General features: G+C 33.7%; 1 protein-coding gene across 3 annotated transcripts in view; it reads right to left on the bottom strand.

Annotated features, from left to right (window-relative positions):
• Nucleotides 1-26,869, bottom strand: part of LOC105317109 (thrombospondin type-1 domain-containing protein 4) — a 39,589-nt gene extending 12,720 nt beyond the window's left edge. The window contains exons 1-8 of one of the 3 annotated variants that reach the window (XM_066087876.1): nucleotides 26,522-26,869; nucleotides 22,755-22,826; nucleotides 17,379-17,436; nucleotides 17,154-17,233; nucleotides 15,799-15,850; nucleotides 15,348-15,450; nucleotides 14,521-14,654; nucleotides 761-965 (exon numbers count right to left, since the gene is read on the bottom strand). In XM_066087876.1, coding sequence (XP_065943948.1) covers nucleotides 761-965; nucleotides 14,521-14,654; nucleotides 15,348-15,450; nucleotides 15,799-15,850; nucleotides 17,154-17,233; nucleotides 17,379-17,436; nucleotides 22,755-22,762 — 640 coding nt within the window. In that variant the 5' untranslated portion in view covers nucleotides 22,763-22,826; nucleotides 26,522-26,869. Of the gene's footprint in view, nucleotides 1-760; nucleotides 966-6,771; nucleotides 7,097-14,520; nucleotides 14,655-15,347; nucleotides 15,451-15,798; nucleotides 15,851-17,153; nucleotides 17,234-17,378; nucleotides 17,437-20,187; nucleotides 20,229-22,754; nucleotides 22,827-26,521 lie in introns of those variants that run through there. The other 2 variants (XM_066087875.1, XM_066087877.1) reach the window with 2 other exon arrangements.
• Between the last annotated feature and the right edge of the window lie 413 nt (nucleotides 26,870-27,282).

Genomic DNA, 27,282 nt, shown 5'->3' on the forward strand with positions numbered 1-27,282 from the left:
CTGCAAATAGTAAACAATTAATAAAATGAAAAAAATAAAAATAAATGATTGATTTGACAAAGCGCTGAGAAACCCCTTCTCCTTAAATAGAAATTCTCGAGCATATAACAAATGCTGAGGTACTTCAGTCGGAGTGAATTAGGTAAAAATTGCACACCTATTTTCTCCCCCGTGTCTGACGTTTCTATAGGTAATACAGGGAAAACCTCTTTCTACTCTGCTTTATGGGTTCTCAGTTTGTTGTTATTTGCACAATGAACTCACAGCCTTCAGGTGCAACAGAACTTACGACACAATTTGTGTGAATCTGACAAAGTGAGGTTCTACAAAGTCATCTTTGGCTTCACCCTTCCTTTCCCCCTGACAACCATTGCCCCTATGATGTGAGTTCTTATGGCACATTCTGACAATCATTACATCAGTGTGCCCAAGTACATCTTGTATGACCCTTTGTCTGTTATTATTTATCTTTTAATGTTTTGCTAGGATTAATCCACAAGTTTTATTTGGTCTCCTAACTGTCAACACATAACACCATCGGAATCTGTACAAGTATTCTAACACTTTACCAACAATTGCAAAAGTGTGACAATACAGACCTACTTTCACATATAATTCTAGTCATGAAGACATGTTCCTTTGTTTTTTAACAATTATAACATACCACTTTCTATTTTAATAAGTATCAGGTTAAATTCACTTTTACTTTACTGTCTTGCATCTGATATTGCTATAGTACATGTAACTATATATTCTTTACCTAGGTAGTTTCTGCTGGCTCCTAGCTCTGTTATATTGATATTGCAGGCTCCAACTGGAATGCGAGTGATGAGGTTGTATCCATAAGGTAGAGAGGCTCGAGTGTAGATCCCAGATATTGTCTGGCAATCCCGATTGTTCCCGTTGCAGACTCCACAGCGATCAACCACTGCTCCAGATCCCACAATCCCATCACAGCCCACTGTCTGCAAAACAAGGAATAATCCTAATAACTAAAATATCCCAAAACTTCTAAACATCTAAATGTCTGTAAGACAAGAATCAACTCTGAATATATAGATCTGTCAATCCTATCATAACCCCCTTTCAGTAAAACAAAATACAATCCTGAACAAAAAGATCTTACGACACCAAAATTCTTTTTGTTCTAATGACTGTCTGACAAGAAACAACTATGAACAGACAGATCCCAAAATCCCTTCATATCCAACTGTCATTTAACAAGACATAAATCTGAACACATGCATAGATCCCACAATCCCATCATGACCTGTAAAACCAAAAACTAATGAATGTATAAATTAGATTAGAAATATGTCATAAAAGGATTATTTAATAAAAAAAAAAAAGTCCCTGGGGTCTAAATACTTGGGGGTGGGGTGGATGGGGGGGGGTGGATCCTGTCCTCAAGCACCTGTGCTCTACGCATGCAGATCCCACAATTCCAGTACATATCCCACATATGGTATATGTCTCTAAAACATTAGACACAACTCTAAACATTTATGAAGCAACTATTGATACATGTGCCTTTATCCCTAAACAATTTTATGATGGATAATAGAAGTGAAAAACTGTGATTTAATGCATCATCACTTATAAGCACCATGCACTTTGAAACAGACAGGACATAAAACAAAAGTTTAATTCAAAATATTTTTCAGCAAAAATCAAAACAGACACAATGTACATTTGGTAAAGTGTATTCTTTATTGCCTCATGCAATGGATTAAAGTACAATTAATTACAAATTTCACCAAGTTAAGATTTATATTTCAGGTCCAATGAGCCTGATAACATTATGGACTTACAAGATTATATGAAGATTGAAATCAGAGCATTGAAGTTTCTTTCACGTATCAGAGTCGACCTGTGCTAAGTAAATATATTGAGCTCCATTGCAGATTACCAAAATAAATTAATTAAAGACAACTGATCGGTTGAGTCAGAGAAATCTAGACAGGGGTAATGGTTGTGAAATATATATCCAAGTTTTACTTGGGAGTTCTAAATGCTTGTCAAGCTTTCTACGATAAATCATTATCGGGAACTTTAAAATAGACAAAACCAGAATATTGAAAGAACCCAGTGCATTAAACAAACATTCAATCTGCTATTATCACCACAAGCCTCAATAAACATTGAATTCCTATTTCTTTATCTTTGATTTCCATTGTCTGGATTCTCACACAGATGTCATTCTGTTTAAAAACCATGCTTTTCAGACCAAATTTTTAAATTATCAGTTAAATGCATGTACAATAGCAACCTGCTAAAATATGTTCAAATGATGAAAATTGTAATGATCATATAACAAAGCCTTCGATGCATGTGATAATTAGGAGGGAATACAGCGGTGTCCCCCACCAATTGGTGATCATTATAACCCTCATTTACTGACCCCTGTCTAGCAGGCTGATTTAATAAGGGTACATGTCTTGACTCTGGGTGGCAATATTAAGCACCTGCTGCTGAACTCTTTTTACAATCAAATTCCCTCAAAACATACGTTATCGATTTACCAAAATGCATGTCCATTCCTTTCAAGATATTTTTTTCTTGGGGGGGGGGGGGGGGAGGAGGGGGATAAGAATTTGGATAAAGTAACTCTTTTCTGTTGAAACATTTTTAAAGTTATATTTTAGATGCAGAAAATACCAAACTCAACTTTTATCAATTACCAAAATGCATGTCCATTCCTTTCAAGCTATTTTTTTTTAGGGGGGTGGAATAAGAATTTGGGTACAATAATTATTTTCTGTTGAAACAGTTATATTTTAGATGCAAAAAACAGCAACTCTACAGTGAATGATCGAGTGTTATGTACCTCGTTGTAATTTATATATAGGCCTGCTTAAAGGATTCCAGTTGGAAAGACTTTTTTCTCCAAAACTATCTTCCAAAATTAATTTTCACCTGACACTATTTATGTTAAATAAACATGATGTAATTAGTTAAAAATTACAGATACCAGAAATTCTTGGAGTATCAAGTTTCAGGTGAATTCAAAACTACAGAATTAATTATTGCAGCGGGGCCCTGACAAATGGTCCAAGTTTTGTTTTCGCTGCATTTCTTCCACTGGATATAAAGTTCTCTACAAATATTTCACTCAACTCTATGCATACTAAAATGCTTCTGAAATGATAATGCATTGATAAATGACAACATGCAGCCAAAGACCAGACAATATGTTTAAAACTGGCATTGGAGAAGGTCACTGACAACGTTTGGTTTGGTTTCAGTTTTATTTATATTGCATAGCTTAAACCTGCATTTCATGGAGTTTCTTAAGTCAGTTTAATTTAACTAGCACCTTTTTGGATGATTTAATCTCTCAAAATATTTCAGAGACCAGCAAAAGCCCTCAATAGCCATCTCAAATACCACTCATAAGAATACAAACTTAACTGTGCAAATTTTATTCATAGGGTGCATATTTCTATGCACATAAACCTGCAATCTAATGCACCTGTGCAAATAAGACTGAATTGCATAATGAAAAACATTTCAAAGCACTATTCCCGCCTTTCACTTCCCAAATGAATGATCAGCCTGCATAATTAGGCGGATGGCAAATGATCTATTACGCTTCGTCCCAACCCACTGTCTTATAGATAAGTGTTAATTTGCCTGGAATTTCATCTTCATTGTATATCAAATTTGAAATGGTTAAATCATGGCAGGGAGGAGATGAGCATCAGCAGGGTTTTTAATGCTCTCTCACAGCGCTTTATCCTCCTCTATTCTGCATACATCAAAGAGCCTGCATCTCATTGAATTACATCATTAAAAACTGTATTACATACACACATTAAAAATCAGCAACAAACACACATTAAATCTCAATTTTTATACATTTCTTTCTATCAAATCTAGGTTTATTTATTTCAGGAAAAGAAAGAGTGAGGTAGGAAATATTTTTTTAGATACTGTCGGCTTTGGAGATCTTTTCCCTTACCACCCATAACACTTGTACTCCCCAGGAACATGCAAAAGAAAATGAACATTAATAATCATTCCATATCTAAGCCACATACATGTTTATTTCTGTTCTTAGCTCCAAAGAGAGCTTTTAGACACTGTTAAAAATTAATTTCTACTAAGCATTAAATCTAATTAAGTAACACTTATAGTGAATTGATAAAATCTGTCTGAATAACACTATGGGTAAGGATCAGAGATGTATACTGAACCCCCATTCCGCCTCCTCTAAACATGCACCCTATACCAATAGAAGCTATGAAATTAAATAGAGCATAATTATTTGATATTTTGAGAAATACAAATTGATTTTTTATTTGCGCAACAGTTTGTGATAATCAAGGTGGGTTTAGACACTTTCTGAGATAAGACTTAATGGTCACATGGTGACCTGGTATGACCTCTCAGAGTCCAAAAAGCATCTGTCCAATCAACAGTGTTGTCACTGGTAAAACTCTGCTAATCCCTTTCCTCTTTTAGCGAGATTGTAATGCTGTTTTAGACTAGTCGGTCAAACAAATTTCTCTTTAATTTCAGGACACTCCCTCTTTTCAAAAATACTCCTCACGATAAAAGATATTTACTGGGTAAACTTGTGTACATAAAAAGGTTTGTAATGACAGTGGGGTAGAAATACATTGAATGACAATTCATAAAATGTCCATTTCTTCAGATTCCAAACACCATTAGAAAAAGCAGCAGTCGTCTTTTGTAGAAGAGCAGGGGTATTAAAACGTCACCGGTGAAACCATGAACATAAAAACCTAGATATCTGAATACATTTTTTCTTCCTAGCTCTGCCCACACTTCCAATCTTGACTTGACACTAATCTTTTAGAAAACAGAGGTTTTAGTGAATAGTACACATATCAAAATAAGAGAGAGCCAACCAGTAGGAAACTCAATTAACAGTATACACAAATAAAGTCAAAGTCTGAAACAGGAATGAAAAAATGACAAATATTCACCGATATGCTGATCATGACAATTAAAGAAATTGTTTTAAAACATATTGATAGAGATAAAGAAAGAGAAAAAAATGATTAAAATATTTCATAACACATCCAAAACTTAGACATTTCAGCAGATTCTTTATAACCCACTTCAGAAAAGCAGACGGTGATATGATATTGCAGAGAGACAGAGAGAATACTGAAATCTTATAGGTCACCCCCCCCCCCCCCCCCCCCCCCAATTATTGTAAATAACAGCCCCCACCCCACAAAATCACACCATCAATTTAAACCAATAAAGAAAAAAACCTCAACTAAAAGAAGATAATGACACATCACCATTAAGTGATACATTGTAGATCATTCTATGGATTGAATTAAAGGCAGTAAATAGTGGTCAAGGCCTTCCTTAGTATATGAGACAGTCTTCTTACAATGGTCTAGCCCCATCTATCAAACGGACATTTGAAATGCCTGTTTTTACACCCAAAAACTGATATTCCTTCTTTAACATCCCGTCATTATACATATTAAGGTACAATGTTTATTCACATAAATTATGTTTTCACATATTTTTCTTTTTAACCGATTTCCTTCTTCAGTTAAATTTTCATGCAATTATACATATTAAGGTACATGTTCTTTCAAATACATGTAAATCATGCTTACATATATTTTTCTTTGTAATCTGTTATTTTTCATCCAAGTCCAAGTCATCTATTTAAATTCAACGATGAGCTGAACATGAGAAAAGAGAAGCCATGAATATTGAATCCAGTTGTCTTGTTTTGTCCAACTGTCAATTCAAATAATGAAATTTTTTTGAAAAAGGAACTTTAAATTATGATCTTTTTACCGACAGTGAAAACATCTGAAGAGGTTGTACGGAGATGAAAGACGATGATAAATTTTATGACAGCAGAAGAACAAAAGCTGTTAACAAGTTGATCCTCTTATGGAGAGAGGGACGCCCAAGGGAGATCCAACGGATTTCTAATGCGACAATTAAACCACCAAAATGTTCGCTGAGTATATTAACAACTTGGTGAAGGCATCACTGAATACACGAGAGAGAGAGAGGGAGAGAGAGAGAGAGAGAGAGAGAGAGAGAGAGAGAGAGCCAATTAAGTGGACTGTTTAATATTGCTACTACGTACATTTTACATTTCTAACATACCTTTTTTATCAAGAATGCAGGAAAAACCAGTATCATCTTTATGAAGTAAATTATTTCTATCAACAATCTGTGCATTATAATTATTCATATATATACATATACTGTTAAAAACCAGTGAGTAAAAGAAATCAGTTTTTACATTCTTTTCCTTTAGATTACATCACCTTTAAGGTCCAACTTACAAATACAACCAATTATATGCTACAACTTCTTTTTTAAATCAATTTTCAAATCCTTAACTTTTATTTCATTTGATAAATTTTAATGAAGATAACTTGTTACCGGTAATTTTTAGAGCTCTGTGGTTGGTACACAGAGAATGAAAGATGATGACCCATGTCAGCATGCACAGATATAACTGTTACATATAAAACACAAAGTTTATGAGCTTTGGGTCAAGAGACACAATAAATAATAAGAAACCCTTTGTAATATTCTTAAAACAAATGGAACATTAAGACATACTTCTCAAGCTCTCAGAAGCACTCATATAACAAATCGGCACAAGCTGGCATAAGGGAGCAATTTGTCAACCCCATTCAGAGAGATGCATTATGCAGAAGCTGACATTACACTCTCAGAACTTCCTTGATAATGTCAAAAAAAAATAAAAATCTGACCAAATATTTCATTAAACATTAAAATTTTAAAACTTACCAGCAAAATAATCAGGATTTTTACATAACAAGTGAAATCCATTTTGCACCATGCATGAGTTCTGCTCAATTCCTTTAGGGTTTTTGACCTCCTTTGAAAAATGCAAGAATTTTTGTCCAACCCAAAATCTTATCTCATGTCCCTTGAATTAAAATTCTTAAAAAACAGTACCATTAAGAAAAGATGTTAAGAGACATTTTGCAAACTTTCACAATTCACAAAATAATAGTATGGTGAATAAGAGAAAACTTCCAACACACCGACACAACTGCCAAAATACCACTGTCGGTTAACAAGTATTGACAGAGCCTTATATGTGTGGTGGGGCTTGGCCAATGTTGATAACAATTTCTTAAAGAGCTAACCCTCTACTTTTTAACACAGGTAGAGAGTTGATAAAAAAAAGAATCTGCATTGTGATTGTGCACATTTCATTTTAATTTCCCTCCCCCCTCCACTGAGAGACGAGCAATTAAATGGTGCGCCAGGCATTTTCTGTACCATCCCAGGCCGCTTGAAGATGGGTTCATGGAAGACATTTAGGATATAATATTACATGCTAAGAGTTGTCCAAGATGAGTATCTCTTTGTCATTAACGTCATAGAAGCCAGGTCACTTCACTCGGAAACCATTTATCTTGTTCAGACTACATTTAGTAAAAAAAAAATTAATGTAAAAAACAAGGAAAAGAAACCAGTGAACAACAAATTTGTGAATAATTATCCTGTAAAAGACACCAACCTCATGTATATTTCTCATGTTGAATGCCTTTAAATTTAAGAAATCATTGAATATCAAATGACTGCATGTTTATTTTCACATGCTGCAATATAATGAGTAAGGGTTTCAAGTTATATTTTGAAAATGGTACGGTAATAACTTCCAAAGAAAAGAACCCCTCTTAGCATAGAGCAATAACTATATAATTTACTTTTTTTCCATTTCACAAATACAGAAAATATTCAAATTTGGTTTTGCCTACTTATAAATCTAACAGCTAGTGTATTCTATCATGATGAAATAGGTTAAATACAAGTGTGACACACAATGCTGGGCTCAGTAACAAAGTTCTACTGAAGCAATGAATCTGTAAGTTATAGGCAAAACATGTTTGATGGGGATAGAGAAGAAATGTCAGATCAGCAAGAATAAAGTTCACTTGCCGGAGAACTTAAAGATTTAAATCAATCATTAGCCTACATTACAATTTCAGCAATATATATATACCGTATAACGGGTAATTTATAATGCTGTGATTTTTTACGATTTAGTCTTAAAATAGGGCGATTTGAATTTTTTCGCATAATTTTTTTACGAATTGGACATGTCCGTAAAAATAAAAATCATCTGTGGTAAAAGGGGGGAAAATTTCACCATGACTTTGTTACAGTAAACACACATATATACATATCAGAAAATCGTTTTTCTGTCAACGAGTCCTTAATTATTATGATTGTGTTTATTCATTAGCTGAAGGTCATGAACATTACTCTCATATGTACGATGTAGAAAATTCATGTGCAGTGATTTTTTACTTCTGTGAAAGTTTACGCGTTTAAAATTTAAGGATTTATAAAACTAGTAAAAATTAGTATAACTTAGCAGCACGTAAAAAATACCCGTTATACGGTATATATATAAAGGAGCAGAATAAAACAGAAATTGCCTCTTTACTAGGGTTGTCTAGATTACACAAGTGTGACATTTTCATTCAACTTTCAAAACCAATGCATTTTCTTCAAAGTTATGCATCTATTCTCAGCATCAAATTTTTTTTTATTTACACAAAATTTCAGATTGGTGTTGACTAAGATTAAAACAATATACATAATTTGTGGCATGCGGCATACTATTACTTATTACATATTGCATCGATAATGGCATTACAATTTTTACTGCATGCTCTCTCAAAATAATCTTGCCATGTTTGATGCATTTTTGTGTCTGTAATGTCATCTTTTAAATCATTTTTAAACTACAAAATTTTTGAGCTTTTGTCCTATGCCTTTTTAACCTCACTCAGATGTCCAAATTGCTGACTTTCAGATCTTTGGAGATCTGTATCATAGGCGCATTTTACAGCAATAGATAGCTTTTCACTCTTCTACTAATGCGGTTGGTCACAGCCATTGATTTTGAAAAACTCTTGAAAAAAACATTTGTTGCACATATATCTATACAATTTCTGTATCTTTCCATTATCTGTAATTAGGAAAGACTGTATTGATGGAATTTGATTTTCTGATCAAAACATTTGCCTATTGAGTATCAATCTAATTTTATCAACCATATCTATCATACTTAAAAATTATAATTCAAAACCTTAAAAAACAAGAGATGTTTGTGAAACACTTATGCCCCCCTCCCTTGGAAACATCCACGAAGAAAATGAATGGAAATTATTAACTGCAAATAATTGGAATTTTTCTAAGTGAAAGGGGCATAACTCTGTTGAAAATTGCTCAAACATACCCAAAATTCAACTTGACCTAGATATTATTATAATAAATGTGTATACCAAATTTCATTTCAATATGTACAACCTCTGCAAAGAAAACGAATGGAAACCGCAAATAAGTGGAATTTTACTAAGTCCAAGGGGCATAACTCTGTTGAAAATTGCTTGATGTGTATACAAAATTTCATCTCAATACATGCAACCTCTGCGAAGAAAATGAATGGAAACTACTGGTGGACCTATTGACCAACCGACATACAGACAGACAGATGGACAGCAGCAAAGCAATATGTCCTTCCTTCTTTGAAGGGGGGCATAATAAGTTAATTTGGTTCAAATAAGATGAAATTCTCATTGAAATTGCATAGACAGTGCCTCGGTTCTAAAATATTTGGGTAGAAGAAAATCAACTATTTTTTAGAAGCATAAAAATAGAAACTACCAATGGTAATTGGAAGAAGAAATATCGAGACAGCTAGTGCAAGTTTTCGTGTTTAAAGTTATCTCCCTTATCAGATAGATAAGCTAATTAACCTTAATACACCAGAACAAACACAATAAAAAGTACAGTATGTCAAAAGAAAAAAATACCATGTCAAAATCTACAATTGCAGCTAAAATTTGCATGATCTTGCAAAACAAAGGTAACTTAAAAAGCTCCCATAAGATCCATGCCTGAAGAACAAAATAAGGTGTGCCAAGGCTGTAAACACATCAGGTAAAATGTCAACCACTTCTCTATGTACTGGTATATGTGATGTTCATCAGGACTTGTTATTTATTGAATAATTAAAAGTCATATGATTTCAGGAGTCATGCTTTTTGATGCGTAGTATTAAATCAGTTTATAGTGTCTCATATACACTGAGTCTGTCAATAAAATATCAGTCACTTTTCATCTGCCTTCAGGATCATAGAGAAGTGACCAAAAAAAACAAGTTTCAATCATTTATTATAAGTGATAACCACTATGTAGTGCCCCCTCCTCCCCAAAAAAGCAACATTCTTAAAAGTGTTTCAAATATATGCTATATTATTTTGTAATTACATGAGACATATTTTTTATTTTGTTCATTTGCACTCATATATTATTGCATCCAAAAAATATGACACTATATTTCCATTCATTTTTTTCTTGTCATTTTTTTTCAAATAAGAATCATAAAGCACAGCTTGGAACTTTTCATTACGAGCAAGGTAATTTTGCAAGTCTTCAAGACCTGTTGTGTTATGTGATTTATGACTGCCTCATATTCCAGGGACCAGGAATCTGAGCATCATCAGTAACACTTCAAGTTGCTACTGCAGGTTTTATATTTGCAGCTTGAAAATGATAAAGAATTTTGTAAATAAGGGGACAAAGAGTTAGCATAGCACTGTTCTTGTGATAAATGTGGATTCCACAAACAGATTGTTTCTGATTGGATAGAAGCATCCCCACCTTTTTTCCCTCTTCCCTTTGCTCTTTTCCTCTCATTCTCTTATAGATAGAATTTGTTCTTCATACTGCATCAGAACCCTTTAAGACTAAACAACATAACTGTTGATAAATTTTCAAATCTCAAACCATCTTGTAAAACAGAAAATAAGAAAACTATCTAAAATCTTGAAACAAATTCACAAATATTTTCTTAGCATACCTCAGTATCAAATGAAAATATTTTCCAGCAAGATTGATTGCATTTTGTTTCTAAAGATGTTAAAATGTTGTAAATAAACTAAGAATGTTCACCAGTAGTATATCACACAAGTTTCCAACATGGATCTGGTTGTCATCATGTGCAGCAGCCGGGGAAATGTGGAGAATTGCAAAAATCTGCACCATTATCCTATTGTTGCACAATTAGACAAAGAACAGAAAACTTGGATCAGAGAGAGAGACAGAGGTTTGAACACAAAAGATTTCTTGTTATAGCTCCAAAGAAATGACTCAATCGGGGTATATTTATGCCTTGGCTTAACAAAATGGCTGTTTCACCATCTAGTAAAAATAATGTTACTTTTATTAGAATGCCATGTGAAGAAAAATCTCAACCCTTATCATACTGACTGAGAATTGACAACAAAAGCTCTTGCATGCACAAGAAGAATTTTAATTACCCACTCATATATTTCTTGCTTATCATACTCAACTGATGATATTAATTGAAATATTTGTATCATAGAGATTATTAATGAAGGATCAATAAATACAACATCAATGTACAACAACATTGTTATACTGCCAATACTGATAAAACTATGTGATATTAATGTAGAAACGAATGCGAAGGTTGTGATTGTGCACAATAAGCCACAAATGGTTGCAAATAAAATACTTTTGTACAATCAATCTAATTTATGTATTTTATTGAAAATGGTATGACCCTCAATCATTTAAACAAATACATAAGGATAATCTCTGCCAAGTTTTGTTGCAATCGGTCCAGTGGAATTTGAGTTTGAAGAACATCAAGATTACCTCAATCCAAATTAATGAGGACAAGGGTATTTGCTAAAAAGAGATTAATTAAACCATTGTCAGTGTCTTGCCGTTTTCATCAAAGATTTTAAGTGGTTGAAATTGCCGGTTTTCACAATTGTTTAAGTCTAGGGCATTGAAGTAAAATTGGCCTCTTCAAATTGTTTCCAATAATTCATACTATGTAAACTGCAGAAATTATCTCCATTATAAATTCACGAGAACTCAGGTGTGGTCCCCGATTACATAACGCCTTAGGTGAGCTCAATCATTGAAAGCCCGACGTAACGAAGGCCAGAGTATCGTTTCTGATTCATCAATTGCTTTCCTCTCTCTTTGACCTGAATTGGTTCAGGAAGTCTGAAGTGCTTTACTTGTTTCTAAACTATGCAGGTACAAACGATTGTGTTCCTGCAATTAAAGTGCCAACATATGGCAATTAATAAGGAATGTGATAATTTCATCGGTCATTGATAGTTTTTCAAATTAGTAAATCGGTGCATAAATATATTATGCTTCACCCTGCACTTGCATCATTTTGATAATTAGTAGATTTGGTGACAGATGATGTACATTCTTTAGTCCAGGATATATTCATCAACATCTGTTACAGTTTTCTGTAAATTGTGCATAAACAAAGTATTTGTTGTCATAGAAAATTCAATCTAGCAGAACAGATATGATCTTAATAACTCATGTTGTCTGAAATTGTATCAAATTATGTGCATGTTTCTTATTAGCATTCATAATTAAGCATTCATATTAAACTAATATCATTCAATTTGTGGCAGATGTCCATCATTACCATACTTAACTCATGGACGAATAAGTGGGTCATGCAGTAAAGTTTTTGCCTCATGATCAAATTTAAAAAAAAATCTAAATGAATAAAGGTATCTGTGATTATATGATAATCATTGATAATAAACACCAAAGAGAAAATCTAAAAATCTTTGTGGTAATAAAATACACAAGTTTGTGACTTTCATATAATGTTACTGCATCCCTATATGTTGGTGAGTGGACTTATCTTGAATCTAGAAGATCACTTCAAAGGCAGTATTTCTGCGACATCTCTAACATGTGGGGTGTGATTCAGTGATACAGCATAAACAATGATAGGGCACAAACAAAGCATTTCTACCATCTCAGGCATGGGCAACAAGAGCAAGGTGTAACAAATATTTCCCCATCAGCGCCATTATCTGATGTAAAATAGAGCATTTATTGGAAAGCATTTAGGAGGAAAAACACCCATCGAAAAAAAGATTTATTTGACTGTGGGTTTGAAGTCGAGATTTTATTATGCGGTATCAATAAATATTGAGGAGTTAAGATTACGTAATGATCAAAGGATCATGGATATTTTGTGGCAGTTTTCTGTAAAGGATTGCGTTATTAATCTCTAACATCAACAAATGGGACCAAATTTTGCCTCTCGACACCAGGACTTTACTTTCTATTTACCCTGCAAAATGTTCACCTTCACTGAAAATCGTTTATCAATTTTCTCAACAGCAACACGTTTTCTCTCAAATCCAGAAAATGCAAACAAATATTTACTGATCCAAATTACTGAAAAGCTAAATTTGCTGTAAATCTTTCAAACTATGGTCTGACAAAAATCCATAAATGATTCTGGTATACCTGAAGTAGAGAAATTTACACCAACATTTTTAAAGTTTTTTTCACATGATCTTAAAAAATTATTTCCATACTGCATGATGTCATAATATACCGTACTGTATTTGTTCGCAATTTTACTTCATGTAAGAAGAACATTTTCCTCTGTATTAGTATGATTTTTCTCTTTCATACTTGATCATGTATAACAGTATATATACTGCTCTCTCTCTCATACAAATTTATGTGGAAATTTAATACACATCTATGCTTAACAAAAAATCTTTACTTTACATACAAGTAACTATTATATGTTTGTGTTTTGCTGTCAATTTATTTCAGTCAATTTATTTTATCAAAAATAAATTTTGGGGTTATAGAAAAATAATAACATTTTTTGATATTACATTCAGAATTTCATTCAAACTACAAATTACAAAGAATTATGCTAACAAATTAGCAGATACTGCTCAAACAATTTAGTTCTTCAATAAGGGGAGTGGTAATCAAATAGTGGAACTAAGTGTTATCAATAAGCTTTGATATCAAATCATTTAAATATCAAATGCAAAATCCCCTTCAACTGCTTTAGAACAATATTTTTTATACAAGCCAATGGAGCTATTATTAACACAGTCTTCAACTAAAATTGGGAAGCTTATGAAGTGCCTTGTTCATGCAACCTCCAAACTAGAATTGGGAGCTAGTCGTCCGAAATTAAACTAGTAGCAATCGTAAGTGTCACCTGCGAGCTCATCACCTGACCACTGTGTACATAATGTCAATAGTCAGACTTAGGGACACCATTATTGACAGGTGTCCTGCTGTTTATAAATTGTTTGTACACAGAGAGGTAACACACTTCTTACCTACTGTGTCTGATTAGCCACATACAGTGCCGATGTTTTGTACGTAAAACAGCACATAAATCCCTGCCGTGGCCAAACTCATATCAGGATATCGATAGTGCTAAAAGTCATTTCATCTGTAACTATTTATATTCAATCTTTTTATTCTTGACAAACTTTTGGCATGCATTAAGTTTGAATTCATTTATATTGCTATCTGTAAAGTCTCTTTTCAATTTAATTTCTTACATATCAAATATGCTTGTTGGTAAGTAGAAATTTGGCCATCTACTTCAAAACCAGATACCCTTGGCTGGTTCGCCATCTATAATTTCAAAACTATACTCCAATTACTTACAATGCATCTTCCTTGAATGCAGACTTTATCAGTTGATGTGTCGTCACAAAATGTCCCATCCCGAACTTCTCCACGAAATGTTTGGTGGAGTCCATAGTAAACTGCTCTACATGTTAATGCACACTGACGGGAGGCTGCAAAGTCAAAGTTGGAATACATGTATGTACAGGTGTTACCGGTAGTTTAACAAGTCTAGCTAATATGTTAATAAACTGATACATGTAGCTAGATTATTAATCACACAATTCAACTGATCTGAAATATGCATTTAATCTCTAACTGCTAGAAAGCAAATACTGCTGCTCTTAACAATGTTTAAAAGATGGTACTTTGACAGTGAGTACATTGATCAGTTGATCATAACTGATCAGCTGATAAAATTTACGAGTGTCATGTCAAAGGCATTCACCGACATGGAGAATGGGGTTATTAAAATGGCATTTCTGTCTATGATTCAATGTTTAAACACTTAACCATCTTGATAGGTAGTATCTGGAAATCAAGCTGCTGGGTCTGTATAATCTCCCAATATGAACGATTTTCCACCATCTAGTCATATACCATGAGTAAATTTCGCGGGAATATTAAATTCCTTTTATTAGAATTCCAAACCCGATGTAACACTTCTTACTTAATCAAACATCTAGAAATTTTCTTTCATCAAAAAAAGGAACAATGGTTATGTAGAGAATTATCAATGTGACTAAACTATTTTTCTAGCTTTTCCATCGCGGAGGTTTTTTTTTTACTTAAAAACTTCAATAATTTACTTTAAAAAATTCAATAATTTACTTTTAAAACTTCAATAATTAATGACTTAAACATACGGAGAATATATTTTTCCCACTGGAAGAATCTCCCTCTGTGCTTCTTTGAGTTATACTTCCGACACTCTGTTGATCGGTAGTCATTGCCTTTACCCTTACAGTCCTGGAAATATAAAACCACGCGTTAGGTTAAGGATAATACCTGTCCTTAATTAATGCTTTGATTAATCTATATCACATACAATCAACCATAAATTCGGACTTGTGTGTATTTTTTTTTTTAAGCAATCAATTGAAAGTTAATATTATGAACTCTGTTGTTTACTACCAATGACAAATATCTATTTTCAAACCAAGGAATCTCTCTCTCTCTCTCTCTCTCTCTCTCTCTCTCTCTCTCTCTCTCTCTCTCTCTCTCTCTCTCTCTCTCTCTCTCTCTCTCTCTCTCTCCTCTCCTCTCTCTCTCTCGTTTATTTATATTATATTATATATGTACCTATAGGTTGCTTACCTCAACATTACAAACTTTATACTGCTTTTGATTTCCATAGCAATTTTGAGCACTGAAATGTAACAAATCAATGAGGTATATTAGATAAAGGAAAGACAACCCCTGTTACGGTACTTTGAATTTTATTACATCGCCGCTAAACCATGCATTGTGATAAAAAAGAGAAGGCATGGGCCTAATTCAGTTTCTCCATGTTTAACTGTACTTGAGATCCCGGCAATTGTGGACTCAACAAGGTGAAATAGAAAAGTCTAATCAATATCCTTTTTTGTTTCTCTCACCCAATTTCCACCTAACTCAATTTCTTTCAGGTCGTGAACTTTGTGGGGAAAAGATTTTGATATTTGTGAATGGGAGCAGAATTCAGTTACTTTATCCGAATCGATAAATGGTTTTTATTATAGAATGATGTCCAAGGCTTCCACACAATACGCAGTCTCCCCACGTTTTAATTAATCTTATTTTATCAAATTATATATTGATAAAAATCCAATTTGCATTTGATTAGACTTAACCTATTTTCAAGTGGAATTTACTCAAGACGCGATATCTAAATACAGAAGGAATGCCAAACTAATTTGAAGTAGGTCACATATAAACACGTCAATGAATTACAAAGTTTGTTTAGTGGATGTCAGACCCCAGCCATTCGCTCCCATTCATGAAAACTATCATAATGGATGAAATGCAGAAATGAATCTAATAAATTTCACACAAAAATTGTAATTATACTCTTAGTGCAATGACAACTGGCCTGACTGACGCAAATGAAAAAAAGTTACACATTTTCCCAATTTACCAAAATTTTGTGAGACGTGAAACCCCCGGATGTACGGTATAACCTGTAAAATTACCCAATAAGCACAATGAGTACTGATATTGAGTCTATTTATCATGCTAAGCACAGTAAGTAGTACCGAAATATTTCTTGTATAATTATTCAGACCTGTAAGCATTGTAAATACCGATGCATAGTATTCTAACTATTAAGCAAAGAAAGTACCGATTTATAGCTGCATGGTGTCATTACCTTTGAAAGCACAGTAAGTATCAATATATAGTTGTTACAATTTCATTAGTAAGTTCTAAACCTGTATATATTAATTTATACCTTTGTAGGCACTCTATGTAAGTACCGAAATTTAACCTGTATATCTATCTACATAAATAAGATATATAAGTACAGATATATCGCTGCTGCAGTTACATTTATTGGTACATTGGTATACATGTACCGATATACATCTAATACTATAATCATCTTGGTAAGAATTGTAAGTACCGATATAAAGATACAATAATTACCTTGTTAAGCATTGTAATTACATGTACCGATATAAAGCTAGTATAATTACCTTGGTAAGCATTGCAAGTACCGATGTCGAACCCCCGGTCCACAGGTAGCGGTGCATGGCGACCACTCGGTCCATGTTCTCTGAAAAAACAACCACAGAAGCTATTGTTAACAAGGATGCACGAGATGGGACGTGAAATCGTTTGCAAGTGATTTTTTTTATTTGTTTAAAAAATGTTTTATTTTTTTATAATCGTATAGAATAAACTTCTGTTAATCAATATACCTGAGCAGTCGAAAGCTGAAGTATGACTGTTAACAAGATCACCAGTTTACTGAGAGTCCTAAAAATGAAAAATCGAGAACTTATAATTAACGTGTATTCAATCTGTTATTATTTCTTTACACTGAGAGAGAGAGAGAGAGAGAGAGAGAGAGAGAGAGAGAGAGAGAGAGAGAGAGAGAGAGAGAGAGAGAGAGAGAGAGAGAGAGAGAGAGAGAGAGTTTCAAATTCTACTGTTGTCTAGTTGATAACTATAACATGTAATATATTTCACTCAAAACAATTTTATGTAATTTAATTTCAAAGATTTATGATGAATGCAGATACACTGATGAAATACCACGCATATTTTGAATAATAAAAACACAGCGTTGTGAGAGCGATTACTAAGTAGGTTATGGTTCCCTGGGTGTCATCGTATATTTTCTCACCTGACTGCAAGATACAAACACAGGTAGATATATACGTATACATTGTCCATATATTTATAGACCCTTTTCTCGTTTTAATTGCAAAAAGAAAAACCATCCGTGAATACTGACACTTTGTCTTAGGATATAAGAATCAACCCTGGAATGTATGTGAATGCAACCTCGGGATGCAGTGTACTAGATATTTGTTGTATTCAAAAATCTTTATGAAAGGGAAAAGGTCATGACAAAATTAAGATCACAGAAATACGAATCAAGAAAATCTTATTATTCTTGTACCTGAGGACGGTCTCGCCTTTGAAAATAGCGGGAGTTGCAGAAGCGATATATCAGAATGTTAGGTACATGTACTAGTATATAAAGTGATAGGACGTTGACTTGATTATTAAAGACAAATATTAAATTTACTTATTATACCTTAACAACTTAAAACCAATTTAGGAAAACAATGTAATCAAAACAATGACAGACATTGATACCCCGCCCAACAGCAAGTTTTCAAATATTTCAAGGAATAAATAGCCTTCGTAAAAAAGAGAGAAAAAAAACGATGCAAATAGGTTTACTTTTTTTCGGGGGGGGGGGGGGGGGTTATAAATGTAGAATTGAATTATACTCCGTAATGACATTGAAATTCAAGAACAATTCAATGTCCAAACCCAGTAATATGACCTTCACTTTTAACCTTGAGATGTGAAAATTTTAACTATCACATTGCACGGTCTGGAAAAAATTGACTTGCATGTATATGCAATGTATTTTGAATGATTTTTCGAAAATGTAGACGAACAAACGGATGCATGAATATAATAAAGAGAACCGATCCAGGGAGAAATTGTCATAGCAATCATCGCGGTGTAAGGAAACATGCAAACTCAAAATAATCAAATGATGCATGGATTGGTTACATTTTTAAAATTATTTTGATGACAAAAAAAGATACCGGTAGATAAAATAATAAACCGTAAACATTCGTTGATGTTCGAACTTGTGATTTGGTGCCGTTTATTTATAAACCTTTTAGTACACAAATTTGCATGTCATTATTTTCAACACTCGCAATATTCTGACACAGTGTCAAAAATTGTCAACAATTTTATAAATGAAAAACTAACGTTTCGCTGATTAAAGCTAGTTCTCAAAATTGTGTTTGTCAAAAGATCTGTCTGTAGCAATTATTACCCCATTACTCTATAATTTTGTTTCATTCATGCCAGGTTTTCCCGTTTAACAGAATGAGACAGGTTACGGGATTAGTAGAGAGACAATAAGTAGGCGGTGATTTGCATCAAGAGCTAATCTTGTCCTAGGGTCGGCCTGACCAGGATCGGGTCATTGTTTGAAGTATGATCCGAAAGTGATAATGAAATTAACAGTGCTGGTAGCGAGCCACCCCAACTCCCCTGGGACGGTAATTTGATGTTGACCCAGAGACATTTATCGATTGATCCATATCAACATGGGCAGGCAATTAAAATTAAGTCAAAATTTTTAATAGCCACTGAAACTTTCAATTTTATAGTCATATTGTATATGGTTCAGATGAATGAATCGTGTTAAATGCAAAGTATAATCAGCATTCGTATTGCAATTAAAAGATAATTAATAAATGGTATAAACGAAATGAGTAATCTGTTTCTTTATTGTAAAACGAGAGAGAGAGAGAGAGAGAGAGAGAGAGAGAGAGAGAGAGAGAATTTCATCTTTTAATGATACTCCCGTAATCCTTACCAATGAAATCTATGCCCCCCCCCCTTTTCCGTACCCCCTCCCACGCCGTCGGGTCCACCATTGTAAGAGAGATGTTATGTAGAACTAATTACACTTAATTAAGGAGAGACAACAGCTCCATGTGACGTGACATTTTCACTTATGTAGGAAGGGACGCGATCTATCATTATAATACATTTCACACATTTGACATAACTATGTGAAAGGTAATGTCTCCCTTTTCAAGCAGAGACAGACTAAGATGTTAAAAAATTATAGAGAAATGGTTTAAAGATATTCAGTGTCCATCCATATAGCCAGTGTCTCAATTCATTTTCCATTCCCAATAAAAGGATAAAATATGCAAACAATGCTTTAAGATTAAAAAAAATGTTTTAAGAGTACCGGGTACCTAATGGCGCAACATTACTTAAGACAGCTAAAAAATAATATTGCATAAAAAATTAAATATTCAGTTCTCTTTTTATTGCACTGAAATAATAAGCCGTAAAAATAGTTTTTAAAAAGATATCAAAATTTATTCATAAATTTATTACAGTAGATCAAAATTTAAGTATCAAATATGTATCAAAATCTTCATTATGTAGGATATCACAATGCATATGTATTTATATGAACCTATTTACCAAAAAAAAAAATCAAGGTCCTACCTGGCACTAAGAGATGACCCAGCCATACTACAATTCCTAGCATATCTTGGCATAGCGCTACATCGCAATACACATCATCGGCTCAGATACCTGTAATTTACCTGGCTTTTGAAGACCATTAAAAGTCACCGTGTCGTTGTGACCACAGTTTGAGCTAAAATTACACCCTCTACGACTTTTAAACATCTGCGAGACCGGTGGTCATCGTATTGTAATTCAGAGAGTAGAACTAAGGGGGGTTCGGTGTAGCTTATAAAAAATTCACGTAAAGTACACTGTCAGGAATTTGTGATGGCATGTATTAAGAAATGTCTTACAGTATTGGTACATAAATGGGTTCGGCCTCAGTCTGATTGGCCAGAATAATGTGTATCCTACATATTCGGCACTGTAATTACGATCAGACATAAATTAAATGTTTCAATGCAAACTGTCTACTGTTTTAGTTTAAAGAGAACAATAAAATCTCAGGTTACATTACAAATGGACAACACATTTACTTCTTGGAAAAAAGAATGACAATTGCAAAAAAGCGGAAATGCATAATTTGACATATTTTGTGAAAGAAAACAAAATGAATGATTGAAGGTACTCCGATTTATAAGAATAAACTATTTGATGTGTGTTCGTTATGCTCATTTTTAATTAAAAAATACATAAATTAAAGTACATGTGTATGTGCAATTAATTGAAATCGTTGTTAATGATATCAATATCACGCCGATAGAGTCATTTTGCACTGTACCAATATTCAAAGGGTCCCGATAGTTTTTTAAAGATAAAATTTAATGAGGTTATATAAGTGGTCATGCCCATATTATGGTAAATATCTACTTTTCGAATTTCAAGTGTACATCATCATGTGGAAATTAATCGGAAATCGAACAGAATGCATGCGATTTTTAATTTTCATTGGTCAAGATGTACTTCAATTGAGATTAATAAGCGTATTTCGTAAGACCACACAACCTCTTTAAGGATATTTCGATTTAATGCTACCCCGATTTAATTTGTTGAAGAAAAAAATCCTGTGAACAAATGACCTTGTTTCAATGACCTTGGGCGATATACTTGTACAAAAACATCATCTTTAAATCTTCTGTTTAGAAATAAAGAAGCAGGCATGTAGCTGGACGGTGACCAAATGACTGTGTAATAGCCAGGTGTTAACTGAAAAACAGCAGAGGTCATCATGATATACCATGTAAACATGGCGGACAACACACGCCTTTGCTCCAAATTACCGTGGCCTATCAGATCTGGCAATCCACGGAATCTCTTGTCATCGGATTAATGGCGAGCGATGACCGTGGATTTTTGTTGCTAATATATATTTACTGAATCAGATAGTCAGAAAATATTAAATAGTACTTTTTACTTCAATCAGAAAGTGTCGTCTGCTTGACAAATAGGGGTTCTGTGTATTCGGTCTATGTCTTGTTTGTACAGACAAATTGTGTTATTAGAACAAACAGCAGAGAGATAGATACAGATCGACTACTTGTATTAGTGAATTACTTGTCTGTGAACTCATTAAAACACCCTTATTGACGGAAACCTTCTTAACTTTTAACGAGTAAATACCACCTTTTCAAACTTAACAAAGTTTCGTACAATTGATGCGAGGTAACCGTTTCTGTCTAGATTTTTTCGATAAAAAGATTCTTTCTATGTACACAAAAAGACAAAATGCATAGATAATTATGTCCTCTCATGTGTTATAAATATATACTGCTAACGAATATGTACATGGACAATGCGCTGAACGAATATTCACATGCACAGAGAGGTGATGGAATATTACGGAGAATGAATGTATATATGCACCATGCGCTGAAAGAATGTAAATATACATGCACAGTATGGTAAACAAATACATAAACAATTGCGATAAAAGAACGTACACATAATAGTACATGAAGTCATAATTGGTAGTAGTTTTCAATGGTTTGCAATCGGTATATGACATAAAATATTTTGCGATGCATATTGCCACAGTATACCTGGCTGTCTTTGCTAAGACCTCCCAAAATACCCCTTTTGATGAGCCAAACTGATAGCTCCATTCAACGATACTCGGAGGACTGTTAACGTAAATATTTTTCAATTTCTTCCGATTATATCGGCGTTTAAAGAGTCTAGACTTCTGGTTTGGCGATAACGCATGAGAGTGTTATTCAAAACTTCTTCAAAGAATCACGAAGTACAACTATTGCTAAAATGGTTAAAAACAGAAGATATGCAAAACTCAGACGTTTAACTTAAAGTAAAATGCACATGACGAATTGAAGTTATTATGACAAGGAAATGGAACAAGAGTGACTACATTGAAAATCTTGTGAAGCCGCCATATGATGATAAATGGTCCATTTACAAAATTTGATTGCTGCGTGAAAAAGAGCAATGACCAAACATCATGGGAAGAATTTAACCTCTGTATGGGAATATTAGGAGAAGAATTAATGTTTCCATTAAGAAAATATGTTTGAGAATCAAATGTTTGCTTTGCTCTTTGCTCCAGATATTAAGAGTCGAATTAATCAGTGAACGACTTGCTTTGGCACTACCTGTCCATGTTGCTGATGATGATTTACACCTCAGGGTCACGTGTCATCCACCATTTTGAATTAGTCTCGTTTCTGCAATAGAAATAAAATGGATTTTATATCCTTAATCTAGATTGATGTTTATGGACTAAATGCTAACACAGGTGTGGATTAATCTTTCAACAACTACATTGTGACACAAAACTATTACTACTGTTTGAATTCTCAATCTTCAGAATATTTGTTGTTTCCAATGTTTCGGGTGATAAAACTATCTGTTGTCAAATACTTTTAAATTTTAATTATTCTTGTAAGAATAATGTTTTTAATTTAAATCAAAAATTTTGCTAGCAGTTAGTATTTTCGTTGGTAAAATATTTGACCATGGAAGCGTATACGTATGTCCTCCACATGGATTAAGGACAGACAAATGACTAAAGTTAATAAAGAACAAAGTGACCTTTTATTCTAGTCTTAATTTATTCTGGCTGCTAAATCCAGCCGTAAGCGTTTTAAAAGGCAAAGGGCCCCAGAACAGGTGTCGAAACCGATCAGAATCGAAGTCAGAGATTATCCAAACATTCAGACTTGCTGGTATTCCAAAGATCTTTTAGAAGACTACCATCCAAAGACTACCTTCAAAATATTTCTTCTTTGACCCGTTTTATCAAAGACAAAAATCATGCCAAATCAGCACAAAAGAAATGAATTCCAAAGAGGAGAAATGAAGAAAACCTCAGAGGGAGGGTGTAATGTAATGAATAAGATACACAAACTGGCTACTTAAACTCTCTAATAATTCCTAAGAAAATTACCTTCACGAGTAATCTTTCTCATTTCACGGGTTTATGTTTGATGTATTTTAAGTTAAATATGTAGACAACGTGTTTGCCGACTGGATATTGAAAGCCTATTTTCATTTCACACAGAGTCAGGTAGTGTTTTAAAATTTTAACATAATAGGATTGTAAACCTGGGGCGGTTTCGAAAAAAAAAGAATTGTTAGCAGTTCCCTTCTAACTGTGCACCTGGAATATGCTGTGGGCTGTGTAAGAAACAGGATTCTAATACAAATATTATTCCACAGAAATGTCATGAGACCATGTGCTTTACACTGATTTTGTTTAACGAAATCTGGCTTTACAGGGCCAGTCGACATGCCAGGCATATTTGACATTGGATTCTAATTCCAGAAGGTCTCCCAACAACTTAGACTACATTCTATTTTTATGACCATTATTTTTTTTTTCTCCGCTTTCATTGCTTATATTTTTGTTTTCACCAAGGGTCATGATAATTAGACCATTAATAATCATAATAAATCAATTATGGAAACAAGTAAGTTTGGAGAAAAAATAATGAAAAAAAATAGGAACCAGACTAAAGCTTACTGGACGATTATATATTGTTACAAAGGTTGTACAACGCACCCGTAAACAGTGTTTCCGAAAACTGCGCATTAAAGATAAGATATCTATTGGGGTTCACTTATATAACTTCTGATCACTTTCGGGTTTTTTTTTATGTTTCTCATATCTCAAATGAGATTTTATCATTTGAAAATAGATATCTCGTTGAAAAGGGAAATTCTTGATCTTGGAATATTTATTGGTATGGTGTAAAGAATATTCTGCGGGGCTTTGATAATTTCTTTCGGATTTTTAAAATCCTGCATGAATGCCTTTTCCCATATATAGTATTAGTATAGAGCTATATTTCCAATAGTAATTAATTCTTTACGTATTGTTTTCCAATGGAAAATTTAAATTTGTGATTTTGAATTTTGAAAAAATTGTGAATATCCTACAGGTAAATCTGATTATTTTTTTTAAAGTATCTATCTCTTTCGGCAGGCACAAAAAACCCAAATCGGTTAGAAAACGAATCTGCCCACTCTGTGTCGTTCAAATATTGTACAATTTTGTCCCATTATATCCGTATATATCATACATATATGAATAGCATTTATATGAGCAGAGGGTATGTATATGAGAAGAGAATATTTCCTATTGTGTTATAAGAGATACAGGGAGGGGTCTTTTCAGCTCCGCCCTGTATCTTACACACATTATGTGTATTGCCGTATGACTGTCATGCGGTCAAGAATTGACAATTTTTTTTTTGGACAATGATGTTTTTGGGTTTGGTATATTTGTTTAGTTACAGACAAATGCAAGAAAATAGATGAAAAGCTACACTAAAAAATACCCCCGCACATTGTATACATGGGTATTTTGGTCCCGTTTTTTTTTCGCTCTCCTACTCTTGCAAACGTTTTCGCCCCGTCTTGAATTCCGCTAGTAATAGATACTCTTTCTAATTTACAAAGTTTAAAATATTTTAGTATAAAAATGCTTCTTTTTTTCACCCATGTCGAGGCCCTTTCATATAGAAACAAATCTATGCGTTAATTACATTAATAATTTCTATAGTCATTGCGTTAATTTCATTTATTAGCTTTGACTTATTACAATAGAATTGATGATATTGTTTATTCAGACGAAGAGAACATTGGTTAAGCGACTGATGAAAGATTTCTGATATCGAAAATCCCATTAGAAAATTGTTTAATTGAACTGCCATTTTATCATTCTTAATTTACTTAGTGGCCGTTCTAAAAAAAAAAAAAAAGGATTAAACATGTATTTTATATGTGATGATACCACACATTTATTAATGTGGCAAGATCTGAATTTATGTCTGAGTATCTCAATTTATTGCCCCCAAAAGCTCATGTTAATATTCGAACATTTACAACGTGCAGGTAATTAAAATACCAGTGTAATTTTGAGTTATATAACTAGATGTACTTTATATTTTCTCAACCAGATCTTCGTGCGTGTAAACTTGTCAATATGTAAAGCAACGTTGTAAAATGAATACTGCGACCTCAAAATGATTTATCATGTAGATGTCCTCTCAATTTGAGCATACTCGTCTTACCAGAAAGTAAATTTATGTCAGCAAAGACACTTTTTGCTTGAATATTAAACTACTTGTCGTAAAAAGTAATGAAAAGCAGTGAATTTCATTGACATACTTAATTCGTACACAGTAAGCGCCGACGAGTTGCACATTAAACCGGGGGTTTACATTGAGAGTGACATGATTTTAATACGGGCTTAATTTATGGCACAGCAAATACCCTTCATTCTCTCATAGCCTGATATGACACGTAATGCGAATTTTCTTTTAAAATTTTAAAATGCTGTGCACTTCGATCGGTAGTTTGTTACTAATTAGGCAGGCGAAGTCGGGCGAAGAAAAAAGAAGAATCCCAAAAGAGGTTAAACATGGAATATGTCTGTAATAGAAATGCTACAGTATATACACTCCCCTCTTTTTCAGAGTTTTCAATATCAGGCGAGGTCCCAATTTTTGAAATGTGAATTCTCTCTTTTGACAGCAAACCCAAGATTTAAGGAGCGATCGCTGTTGACATATTTTCGAGTGTAATATTTACTTAAGCCAAAAAGTTTCCAGCCGATGGCGGGTGCATTTTTAGTTTGACTTTAAATTGGTTCCATCTTTCTCAATTTGTCGAATCATTTTTTCGAGTTTTCCATTCAAAGGGTCAAAACAATGAATGCATTTAAAGGATATATCAGATATTAAAATCTTCAAAACGTGATTGAATACCTAATATGAAAAGTGACTACACTATCAGAATTCATACTTTTCGCACGGGGTGGGGGTGGGGGACGAAACCTGTACAATCGTCGACCAAATTTTCTCGCAAGGAGGGGGGTGTCGCAACACTCAATTGTTTCATATAAACATGTACTCACCTTAATTCATCGTTGAAAAATATGAATCTTGAAGTCTTATTTCAATATTATTCCACACTCTCTTTGACAATCTCCGGGTTTTAAAACAATATTTCCTCAAATAAAGACAGGTGACATTTAAAACAGAACAGCTCAGTTAGACGAAACCCGTGAGGTAGCAATACTCAGACGTAATAGAATTCCAGGTATGATTAGTTTTATTGAAGTCAAACAGGTGACATCCGCACCAATGATCAACATGCACCCCTCACGGAAACCAGCATGTCATGCTATCCGGGGAATGCTCGGGATCAAGCTTCAAAAACTTTAAAAGACATGTATTCGGTGATCCCATCGTTTTATCTCGAGCATGCGTGATTAATTTTTTTTCTTCTTCATATCGTCAAAATGTGCGGTACAGATTTATATTTACTTAAGAGGGAGTCTTGGGGTTTAAGGTTTTGATTAAGCCCCCTGATAGGCCATGGGATTACATTTTATAGTATTAATAAGTTAAAATGTTAATACCATTACACAAAAAAATACAGCTAAAGAAAGACGTTTCTGTAGAGCGAAGTCCATGTTCAATTGGCTGACAGGTACTTCAGTGAAATCAGTGGCTGTATTTACAAAATCCAAGAGAAGACTGTCCAGCCTTCGGATGGGACTCCTGCTGTTGATTACGTAATCATCCGTGCTGAAGTCATACTTCTCGGATTATTCGGCTTTTCCAGTCACAGATAATCTCGATACACCGTAATCAAGGTTCTAAGCAAAGCATA

The sequence above is a fragment of the Magallana gigas genome, chromosome 6 (assembly GCF_963853765.1).
Source record: "Magallana gigas chromosome 6, xbMagGiga1.1, whole genome shotgun sequence".
In the NCBI taxonomy this organism is placed as follows: domain Eukaryota; kingdom Metazoa; phylum Mollusca; class Bivalvia; order Ostreida; family Ostreidae; genus Magallana; species Magallana gigas.